We start from the raw sequence: 11,500 nt of genomic DNA, 5'->3' as shown, positions 1-11,500 counted from the left end.
CCCAACAAGACTCAAATATATATATATATTATTTGAAATGTAAGCAGGGGTTAAGCTTCTTCAGCTTGTGTCACAAAGTGGATACGTTTCTGTGTCCCTTTCAGAGTGAGTGACACATTGACTTTATATAGTGTACCAAGAGTTGTTCCCTCACGGCCATACCAGCCTGAATACGCCCGATCTCGTCCGATCTCGGAAGCTAAGCAGGGTCGGGCCTGGTTAGTACTTGATGGGAGACCGCAAATACCAGGTGCTGTAAGGTTTTTGTCCCAGTAGAGCGTGCTCTTGTGTCATGGAGCAACTGCTTTTTATTTATCACCCTAATAATATCATGGATTGTTATTGGACTAAATGCAGTTGTGTGCTGCCCTGCCCTGATCAAATCAAATCAAATAATGGACATGCGTTTCCTCAAAAATATAGGCAGTACATGCAGCCTTTGTTTTTAGTCTAGAGACAGTCAATGTCTGTAGTCCATTAGGGCACTATACAATCCCTTCAATGTTTTGCCTGATTCCGTTAATTCCCAAGTTCCCTTTTCTCCGTTTAGATTTCCCGTTGACCGTTTGTCCCTGTTTTGGAGTTTTAGCTCAAAAGTACACCTTTTTAATATCAAAACAGCACAATTGGATGTTCTATGTCCACAACAATGTTTAAACCCTATCAGGTGACCATTTGTGAGGTCTGGGAAAAATGTAAGACATTTAGATGTTGGGGTGAAGTTACCCTTAAATGCAAGCATGCACCAGGAAGAGACCTTTGTTTGCTGGGTGTTGCTGTAGAACAAATGGCAACTGGAGTGATGCAAATGATCACGGTATAATTCTGCCATGCAGGCATAGGCTACTTTGTAGTTAACATTTACTTACGAAGGTTTTGGGGAAAGCCATTCCTTCCTCTAACAGAAGAAGGTTATCATTAGCATCATCGCTAACGGCTACACAAAGTGTAGACATACTGCTGCGCACCGCACACATGCACACAGACAGGGGCATTCCTGTGCCGCTTTCAGAAAGTTCATGGAAATACGAATCACTGATGCATTTTGTTCATGTCTTATGATTGACTTGGGCAAATGAATGCGTTTTCTAACAAGTTGAATAGATTTAGTTGATTTCTTACTAAGTTCAATAAATGTTTGAATATTGTTGAATTTCGGTTTAATGTCTGGATTCCGTGATTCGGTCCGTAACGCCTATTTTATAGGGCCCTAGTCAATGAACTTGTCATAAATCAACATAGGATATGCCCTCTTCCCCCCCAACAAGACTCAAATATATATATATATATATATTGGAAATGTAAGCAGGGGTTGAGCTTCTTCAGTTTGTGTCACAAAGTGGATACGTTTCTGTGTCCCTTTCAGAGTGAGTGACACATTGACTTTATATAGTGTACCAAGAGTTGTTCCCTCGCTTACGGCCATACCAGCCTGAATACGCCCGATCTCGTCCGATCTCGGAAGCTAAGCAGGGTCGGGCCTGGTTAGTACTTGGATGGGAGACCGCCTGGGAATACCAGGTGCTGTAAGCTTTTTGTCCCAGTAGAGCGTGATCTTGTGTCATGGAGCAACTGCTTTTTATTTATCACCCTAATAATATCATGGATTGTTATTGGACTAAATGCAGTTTGTGTGCTGCCCTGCCCTGTTCAAATCAAATCAAATAATGGACAGTGCGTTTCCCTCAAAATATAGGCAGTACATGCAGCCTTTGTTTTTAGTCTAGGAGACAGTCAATGTCTGTAGTCCATTAGGGCACTATACAATCCCTTCAATGTTTTGTCTGATTCCGTTAATTCCCAAGTTCCCTTTTCTCCGTTTAGATTTCCCCGTTGACCGTTTGTCCCTGTTTTGGCAGGTTTTCGCTCTCAAAAGTACACCTTTTTAATAGCAAAACAGCACAATTGGATGTTCTATGTCCACAACAATGTTTAAACCCTATCAGGTGACCATTTGTGAGGGTCTGGGAAAAATGTAAGACATTTAGATGTTGGGGTGTAGTTACCCTTAAATGCAAGCTTGCACCAGGAAGAGACCTTTGTTTGGTTAGCGGTGTTGCTGTAGAACAAATGGCAACTGGAGTGATGCAAATGATCACGGTATAATTCTGCCAGGCAGGCATAGGCTACTTTGTAGTTAACATTTACTTGCGAAGGTTTTGGGGAAAGCCATTCCTTCCCTACCAGAAGAAGGTTATCATTAGCATCATCGCTAACGGCTACACAAAGTGTAGACATACGCGCGCACCGCACACATGCACACAGACAGGGGCATTCCTGTGCCGTTTCAGAAAGTTCATGGAAATACGAATCACTGATGCATTTTGTTCATGTCTTATGATTGACTTGGGCAAATGAATGCGTTTTCTAACAAGTTGAATAGATTTAGTTGATTTCTTACTAAGTTCAATAAATGTTTGAATATTGTTGAATTTTGGTTTAATGTCTGGATTCCGTGATTCGGTCCGCAACGCCTATTTTATAGGGCCCTAATCAATGAACTTGTCATAAATCAACATAGGATATGCCCTCTTCCCCCCCCTCAACAAGACTCAAATATATATATATATATATATATTGGAAATGTAAGCAGGGGTTGAGCTTCTTCAGTTTGTGTCACAAAGTGGATACGTTTCTGTGTCCCTTTCAGAGTGAGTGACACATTGACTTTATATAGTGTACCAAGAGTTGTTCCCTCGCTTACGGCCATACCAGCCTGAATACACCCGATCTCGTCCGATCTCGGAAGCTAAGCAGGGTCGGGCCTGGTCAGTACTTGGATGGGAGACTGCCTGGGAATACCAGGTGCTGTAAGCTTTTTGTCCCAGTAGAGCATAGGTCACTAACAGGCGGACCGCGGTCCGGATCCGGACCCAGAAGCCGTCCCATACGGACCCGGACCAAAACAAAAGATTATGAATTAAAACCTGACGGGGCGCTTCTATTTTAATATGCACAGCTTTTGTAGTCTTTACGGTACTCGTTTTGTGAATGAGGAAACTCACCGACCAATTGTATGTGAGTTAAGCGATCCCACGTGATACCACTCAGCCAATGAAGTCTTTGCATTCCTGGCGGTAAACATTGGGACTCTACAGTGCAGACAGATGAGAGTTTTAGAGGCAAGTTACCAAGGAAAAGAAAGTCGGATTAAAAAGATAGCGATATATGTAGAAAACAAAGGGAGCGAAAACAGACGAATGAGACGGAGAAAGGGAACGAAACAGACGAGTGAGAAACAGACGAATGAGACGGAGAAAGGGAGAGATACAGACGAGTGTGCCGGAGAAAGCTGAGGAAAATACGAGTGAGACGGAGAAAGTTGACGAAAATATGAGTGAGACGGAGAAAGGGAGCGAAACAGACGAGTGAGGCAGAAAAAGGGTAACAGTTAGAGAAAATAAGGAACAAATGGCACTCTCCAAAAAAAGAAAAGTGGACAATGAAAACAGAGCATTTAATCCAGAATGGACAGACTCATTTCTGTTCATACTTCCCAATGGGAGCACTAAACCAGTGTGTCTCATATGTGCAGAAACCGTGGCACTTATTAAAAGTGGCAATGTGAAACGCCATTATGAGACAAAACATAAAGGTTTTGAACAAACGTACCCACTCAAATCTGAATTGAGATCACAGAAAGTAAGTAGTCTCAGAGCCCAATATGACCAGTCCACCAGGATCCTGAGCAACACATTCACTGCCCAACAACGTGCTCTTGAGTGTTCCCTCAGAGTTTCTTGGATTTTGGGTAAACACAAAAGCCATTTACAGATGGAGGGGTTGTCAAAGAATGCATGAGTGCAGTAGCTGAAACACTACTTGAGGGAAAACAAAAAATGAGCTTTGTGATAAAATAAAGCAAATTCCCATGTCAGCATCATCTGCCACAAAGAAAAGTGAAATATTAACTCAGGATGTGCTAACCCAGCTAGATGAAGCCATGCATAAGGCACCATGTGTAGGCTTAGCTGTGGATGAGTCCACTGACATATGTGACAATGCTCAGCTGTTAGTGTTTGCCAGGTTTTTCAACACAGCCCAGAAAACATTCTGTGAAGACATGTTAGGTGTCACTCCCCTTCAGACTAGTACAAGAGGAGAGGATATCTACCTGGCCATTAAGGAGATGTTAACAAAAAGAGGAATAGAGCCAAAACAAGTGGTTTCAATAACCACAGATGGAGCCCCTTCTATGATAGGGAAAGAAAAAGGAGCTGTAGCAAGACTGAAAGGGGACAATCCTGAGCTTTTATCTTACCATTGCATCATTCATCAATCTGTCCTCTGTGCCTCCCTGTCAGATGAGCATGCTGAGGTGATGAATACAATGATGAAAATGATAAATTTTCTCAGGGCATCCTCTTCCTACCAGCATCGCATGCTTAGGGAATTCCTCAGAGAAGTTGATGCCAATGCTGATGATCTTTTGCTGCACAACAATGTGAGATGGCTCAGCAAAGGCAGGGTGCTAGAGCGCTTTTGGTCCATCAGGAGGGAATTAGCATCTTTTTTGGCAGAGCTAAGCAGTCAGAAGGCAACACAGTTTTCTCTCTTTTTAGAAAATGAGAAATGGATGGATTGTCACGATCGTCTTCTTGTGAGATATTGGACCAAGGCGCAGCGTGTGCAAAATACATCTCTTTATTTTGGAAGAGAGAAAAACACGAAACCGAACACTATCCAAAACTAACAAAACAACAAACGACCGTGAAGCTAAATAACGTAAGTGCACAGACAAGCAACAAACGTTCCACTTAGACAATTACCCACAAACACATGATGCCCATGGCTGCCTTAAATATGGCTCCCAATTAGAGACAATAAACCACAGCCGTCTCCAATTGAGAACCAATCCAGGCAGCCATCAACATACAAACACCTAGACAAGACATAACCCCATTAAACCTACAAACCCCTAGACAAACCAAAACACATACTTCACCATGTCACACCCTGACCTAACTAAAACATTAATGAAAACAAAGATAACTAAGGCCAGGGTGTGACATAACCCCCTCTTAAGGTGCGAACTCCGGGCGCACCAGCATAAAGTCTAGGGAGGGTCTGGGTGGGCGTCTGTCCACGGTGGCGGCTCTGGCACTGGTCGTGGTCCCCACCCCACCATAGTCACTACCCGCTTGTAGCCTCTTCCAAATGACCACCCTCCAACTTAACCCCACTGGATTAAGGGGCAGCACCGGACTAAGAGGCAGCACCGGACTAAGGGGCAGCACCGGACTAAGGGGCAGCACCAGGATAAGGGGCAGCACCAGGATAAGGAGCAGCACCAGGATATGGGGCAGCACCAGGATAAGGGGCAGCACCGGACTAAGGGGCAGCACCGGACTGAATGGCGGATCCTGGCTGGCTGGCTCTGGCGGATCCTGGCTGGCTGGCGGATCCTGGCTGGACGGCTCTGGCGGATCCCGGCTGGACGGCTCTGGCGGATCCCGGCTGGACGGCTCTGGCGGATCCCGGCTGGACGGCTCTGGCGGATCCCGGCTGGACGGCTCTGGCGGATCCTGGCTGGACGGCTCTGGCGGATCCTGGCTGGACGGCTCTCGGCGGATCCTGGCTGGACGGCTCACGGCTGGCTGACGGATCTGGCTGCTCATGGCTGGCTGACGGATCTGGCTGCTCATGGCTGGCTGACGGATCTGGCTGCTCATGGCTGGCTGACGGATCTGGCTGCTCATGGCTGGCTGACGGATCTGGCTGCTCATGGCTGGCGGAAGGCTCTGGCTGATCCTGTCTGGCGGAAGGCTCTGGCTGATCCTGTCTGGCGGAAGGCTCTGGCTGATCCTGTCTGGCGGAAGGCTCTGGCTGCTCCTGTCTGGCGGGAAGGCTTCGGCTGCTCCTGTCTGGCGGAAGGCTCTAGCGGCTCCTGTCTGGCGGAAGGCTTTAGCGGCTCCCGGTCTGGCGGACGGCTCTGAAGGCTCATGGCAGACGGGCGGCTTTGCAGGCTCAGTACAGACGGGCAGTTCATGCAGCGCTTGGCAGACGGACAGTTCAGACGGGCGTTGGGCAGACGGGCAGTTCAGGCGCCCGTTGGGCAGACGGGCAGTTCAAGCGCCCGTTGGGCAGACGGGCAGTTCAGGCGCCGTTGGGCAGACGGGCAGTTCAGGCGCCCGTTGGGCAGACGGCAGACTCTGGCCGGCCGAGACGCACTATAGGCCTGAGTGCGTGGTGCCGGAACTGGAGGTACCGGGCTGAGGACACGCATCTCAGGGCTAGTGCGGGGAGAAGGAACAGGGCATGCTGGACCCTGGGGACGCACATAAGGCCTAGTGCGTGGTGCCGGAACTGGTGGTCCCGGGCTGAGGACACGCATCTCAGGGCTAGTGCGGGGAGAAGGAACAGGGCATGCTGGACCCTGGGGGACGCACATAAGGCCTAGTGCGTGGTGCCGGAACTGGTGGTCCCGGGCTGAGGACACGCATCTCAGGGCTAGTGCGGGAGCAGCAACAGGCCGGACCGGGCTGGCGGCGCAGCACCGTAGGTTTGGTGCGCAGTGGCAGGAACAGGCCGGGTCGGGCTGGCGATGCGCACCGTAGACTTGGTGCGGGTGGCAGGAACAGGCCGGACCGGGCTGGCGACGCGCACCGTAGGTTTGGTGCGAGTGGCAGGAACAGGCCGGGCAGGGCTGGCCACGCACACCGTAGGCCTTGTACGTGGAACAGGAACCGGCCGGGCTGGACTGGCGACGCACACCGTGGGCTTGATGCGTGGAGTAGGAACAGGTCGGGCTGGGCTGGCCACGCACACCGTAGGCCTTGTACGTGGAACAGGAACCGGCCGGGCTGGACTGGCAACGCACACCGTGGGCTTGATGCGTGGAGTAGGAACAGGTCGGGCTGGGCTGGCCACGCACACCGTAGGCTTTGTACGTGGAACAGGAACCGGCTGGGCTGGACTGGTGACGCACACCGTGGGCTTGATGCGTGGAGTAGGAACAGGCCGGTCCGTACTGGGAACACACACCACTGGCCTTAACCGGGGATCAGGAACGGGCCGGACCGGACTGGTAACACACCTCAGTCTCTTACGCCGTGCCTCAACTGCTTCCCTCCCTCTACTGCCAATGGCTCCCGTAAACCGGTAGCCTTCTCTCACGTCTCCCTGTGGCAGCCTCCTGCTGCCCAGCCGCCCAAGCCATGTGCCTCCCCAAAAACTTTTTGGGGTTGCCTCTCGTCCCTCCGACGATGGCCCTGCTGACGCCGTTGCTCCTCTCTCAGTCGCCTCTCCACTGTTTCACTCCATGGCCGTCGATCCATCCCATCCAGGATTTCCTCCCCAAGTCCAAGACCCTTTACCTTCCAAAATCTCCTCCCATGTCCAGACCCTTGGCTCCTGGACACGCCGCTTGGTCCTTTGATGGTGGGTAATTCTGTCACGATCGTCTTCTTGTGAGATATTGGACCAAGGCGCAGCGTGTGCAAAATACATCTCTTTATTTTGGAAGAGAGAAAAACACGAAACCGAACACTATCCAAAACTAACAAAACAACAAACGACCGTGAAGCTAAATAACGTAAGTGCACAGACAAGCAACAAACGTTCCACTTAGACAACTACCCACAAACACATGATGCCCATGGCTGCCTTAAATATGGCTCCCAATTAGAGACAATAAACCACAGCCGTCTCCAATTGAGAACCAATCCAGGCAGCCATCAACATACAAACACCTAGACAAGACATAACCCCATTAAACCTACAAACCCCTAGACAAACCAAAACACATACTTCACCATGTCACACCCTGACCTAACTAAAACATTAATGAAAACAAAGATAACTAAGGCCAGGGTGTGACATGGATAATGTGGCCTTTTTGGTTGACATCACGTCACATCTGAATGAACTGAATTTGAGGCTACAGGGCAAGGACAATTCAATTTGTGAACTGATGACAGCTGTTCGCTCCTTTCAGAGGAAACTTGAAGTGTTCAAGGAAGACCTGCAGGGAGACTGTGTACACTTCCCAGCAGTGCAGGAACAGGTTCAGGGACAGAGAGATTTGTCTTCTTTTGTTGATTTTATTGATAAGCTGATTGTAAACTTCAGCAACCGTTTTGACAGCTTCAGCTTTGGAGAGCAGCTCACCATGTTCATTCAGAACCCATTTCTGATCACAGATGTCAGGGGGTTCTCAAAGGAAGTCACACAGCACTTTAAATGGGTAAATGCTGGGTCTCTCCAGATGCAATTGGTTGATCTCCAAGCAGATGTGGCCCTGAAAGAGCAGTTTGTAAGAACTGACCCTTCCACTTTCTGGTTCCAAATGGTCCCTGAGACTGCTTTCCCGGGTCTGAGGAAAGTAGCCCTATACATCTTGACCATGTTTGGCTCCACATACAACTGCGAGGCAGCTTTCTCCACAATGAACATAATTAAAACTAAATATCGTTCCAGGCTCACCAATGAGCACCTTCACATGTGTATGAGAATGGCCCTGACTCCATTCAAGCCCAGGTTTAAAATTCTGGCAAGACAGGCTAAAGCTCAATTCTCTCACTGAGCAAAAACATGGTGGAGTGGGATATGAGGGGAAGAAAGTGATACTCTAAAACTGTTCAATTGTTAAGATCTGTTGAGATTTATTATTTGTAAAATTGGTTGAGACTGTTGAGTCAAGATGTGAAACAGAAAAGGGGAAATTCAAACTTTTCCTCCCTTTATATTATTTTTCTGAAGTTAAGCACTTTTTTTGAAAATGCACAATTTTCACATTTTATTTATTTTCTCTTATTTTGACATGCAGCCCTAGTTTTATTTAGTTAATTAATGAGAGCACATTGTACATATCTACAGTCATACATATATGTTCAGTAGGGCTGCCCCTCTTAGTCGATTAGTCGACTAATCGGTCGTTTTGGTCTTAGTCGACTAAGATTTCTTTAGTCGATAAGTCATTTTTTATGCTTATTCATGCTTAATTACTCATTTCCAAGTAACTTATGAGAACATTTCTGGTGAACACGAGATTTAAAGTGGTGCTTTTGCAGGATTAATTTCGGAGAAACTCAGTTTTACAGATGGTTAATTAACTACATTTATATTGCGCTTTTCTAGTCTTGCACAGCTCTGTCGATTAAATCAACTAATCGATTAGTCGACAAACTCATATAAGTGTTAGTCGACTAAGAATTTCTTTAGTCGAGGACAACCCTAATGTTCAGTTCTATGTTTCGTGATAATAAATATTGTCAACAAGTTTTTGAATTGTACTGAATTAATTTGATTAGACGGTCAGTTATTGATTACATTCAGAACTACTAGGCTACTTAAATATATATACCACTAAATTGTTAGACATTATGATCTTCTGGACCTTTGCTTCAAAACATTTTCTCTAACTGGACCTTTTTTAAATTTTGTTGAATACCCCTGCAGTAGAGCATGCTCTTGTGTCATGGAGCAACTGCTTTTTATTTATCACCCTAATAATATCATGGATTGTTATTGGACTAAATGCAGTTTGTGTGCTGCCCTGCCCTGATCAAATCAAATCAAATAATGGACAGTGCGTTTCCCTCAAAATATAGGCAGTACATGCAGCCTTTGTTTTTAGTCTAGGAGACAGTCAATGTCTGTAGTCCATTAGGGCACTATACAATCCCTTCAATGTTTTGCCTGATTCCGTTAATTCCCAAGTTCCCTTTTCTCCGTTTAGATTTCCCCGTTGACCGTTTGTCCCTGTTTTGGCAGGTTTTCGCTCTCAAAAGTACACCTTTTTAATAGCAAAACAGCACAATTGGATGTTCTATGTCCACAACAATGTTTAAACCCTATCAGGTGACCATTTGTGAGGTCTGGGAAAAATGTAAGACATTTAGATGTTGGGGTGTAGTTACCCTTAAATGCAAGCATGCACCAGGAAGAGACCTTTGTTTGGTTAAGCGGTGTTGCTGTAGAACAAATGGCAACTGGAGTGATGCAAATGATCACGGTATAATTCTGCCAGGCAGGCATAGGCTACTTTGTAGTTAACATTTACTTGCGAAGGTTTTGGGGAAAGCCATTCCTTCCCTACCAGAAGAAGGTTATCATTAGCATCATCGCTAACGGCTACACAAAGTGTAGACATACGCGCGCACCGCACACATGCACACAGACAGGGGCATTCCTGTGCCGTTTCAGAAAGTTCATGGAAATACGAATCACTGATGCATTTTGTTCATGTCTTATGATTGACTTGGGCAAATGAATGCGTTTTCTAACAAGTTGAATAGATTTAGTTGATTTCTTACTAAGTTCAATAAATGTTTGAATATTGTTGAATTTCGGTTTAATGTCTGGATTCCGTGATTCGGTCCGCAACGCCTATTTTATAGGGCCCTAGTCAATGAACTTGTCATAAATCAACATAGGATATGCCCTCTTCCCCCCCCCCAACAAGACTCAAATATATATATATATATATTGGAAATGTAAGCAGGGGTTGAGCTTCTTCAGTTTGTGTCACAAAGTGGATACGTTTCTGTGTCCCTTTCAGAGTGAGTGACACATTGACTTTATATAGTGTACCAAGAGTTGTTCCCTCGCTTACGGCCATACCAGCCTGAATACGCCCCTTTTTGGAATTTCAGGAAGTGGATGAGCGGCAGGTGTCTGAGTGCTTGAGAGAGGATATAGTTTTTTGGAGGTTTATTTGATTTATAAGTTTGAAAGTTTGTGTGTGATTGTAGTTGATTTTCTTTGAAACTTTTTTGTTATTATCCCCCATCGGCGTGAGCTGTTTGGGGGATAGTGATTAAAATAACCGGATGGACAACATGGCGTCAACATCAAGAATACAAACGACGACGAGAAAGGACAACAGTGAAATCAGAATTTCAAATGAAGAATTGAAGAAAAGAAAGTATGAGAAGGAACTGACGGTGAACGTGGAAATAATTGGAGAAGGGAAAATAACAACGATGGAATTGCTGAGAGGAATAAGGGAAGTTTGTGGAACAATACTTGGATGTAGAATGAGAGACGGAAATAAGTATGAAATAACAATGTCTCATGTAAAGGGAAAAGAAAGACTAATGGACGGGCTAAAGATAAAGAACTGTCAAATCATGGCTAAAGAGCTAGGGAACGATGAGCTTGTGGTGTCCTTTTTGAATTTGCCTGCATACTTTACAGATGGAGAGATATATGAGAAACTAAGAGGCTGGAAAGTGAAGGCGACCACGCCAATCAAGAGGAGGATGTGGCCAGGAACAGACATTGTAGACGAGACGAGATTTTGCAAGGTGAAGTTCACAGACAATGTGCAATCCTTGCCATATTCTACCAAATTTAACACTGTCGAGGGATTTGAATATTTTCGTGTAATCCATGACAATCAAGTGAAGGTATGTAGACTATGTATTCAGCCGGGGCACATACTTAAGGAATGTCCAGAATTCACTTGCCATAAATGTAGTGAACAAGGGCATTATGCCAGAGAATGTTTGAACATAGGTAATGTGTGTGAAATGTGTGACAGACCGAAAGTTAGATG

General features: G+C 46.1%; 1 protein-coding gene, 1 long non-coding RNA gene, 2 other non-coding genes and 1 pseudogene across 4 annotated transcripts; 4 read left to right on the top strand and 1 right to left on the bottom strand.

The window, feature by feature from the left end:
* The first annotated feature begins 148 nt into the window (after nt 1-148).
* Nucleotides 149-262, top strand: LOC123490027 (annotated as a pseudogene).
* Nucleotides 263-1,414: 1,152 nt separating this feature from the next.
* On the top strand, nt 1,415-1,533 carry LOC123490029. Its single transcript, XR_006660783.1, has one exon. It is a non-coding gene; the product is annotated as a 5S ribosomal RNA (ribosomal RNA).
* Nucleotides 1,534-2,698: 1,165 nt separating this feature from the next.
* Nucleotides 2,699-2,817, top strand: LOC123490025. The gene has a single exon (XR_006660780.1). It is a non-coding gene; the product is annotated as a 5S ribosomal RNA (ribosomal RNA).
* Nucleotides 2,818-3,261: 444 nt separating this feature from the next.
* On the bottom strand, nt 3,262-3,750 carry LOC123490022. Its single transcript, XR_006660777.1, has 2 exons — nt 3,670-3,750; nt 3,262-3,483 (listed from the first exon to the last, which is right to left on the bottom strand). It is a non-coding gene; the product is annotated as an uncharacterized LOC123490022 (long non-coding RNA).
* A 70-nt stretch (nt 3,751-3,820) lies between these two features.
* Nucleotides 3,821-9,220, top strand: LOC123490021 (SCAN domain-containing protein 3-like). Its single transcript, XM_045220265.1, has 2 exons — nt 3,821-4,576; nt 7,820-9,220. The coding sequence occupies exons 1-2, from the start codon at nt 3,872-3,874 to the stop codon at nt 8,522-8,524; spliced, it is 1,410 nt and encodes a 469-aa protein (XP_045076200.1). The 5' UTR covers nt 3,821-3,871; the 3' UTR covers nt 8,525-9,220.
* Nucleotides 9,221-11,500: the final 2,280 nt, after the last annotated feature.

Source organism: Coregonus clupeaformis, unplaced genomic scaffold (assembly GCF_020615455.1).
Source record: "Coregonus clupeaformis isolate EN_2021a unplaced genomic scaffold, ASM2061545v1 scaf3455, whole genome shotgun sequence".
NCBI lineage: Eukaryota > Metazoa > Chordata > Actinopteri > Salmoniformes > Salmonidae > Coregonus > Coregonus clupeaformis.
The sequence above is the reverse complement of the archived record's forward strand: the minus strand, read 5'-3'. Positions and strand labels throughout refer to the sequence as shown.

Bases quoted from the DNA above. Each gene is read 5' to 3' on its own strand.
- LOC123490021 (XM_045220265.1), top strand. From the start codon at position 3,872: ATGTCAGCATCATCTGCCACAAAGAAAAGTGAAATATTAACTCAGGAT. The intron at 4,577-7,819 runs ATGGATTGTCAC...CCAGGGTGTGAC, and splicing joins TTTTAGAAAATGAGAAATGG to ATGGATAATGTGGCCTTTTT.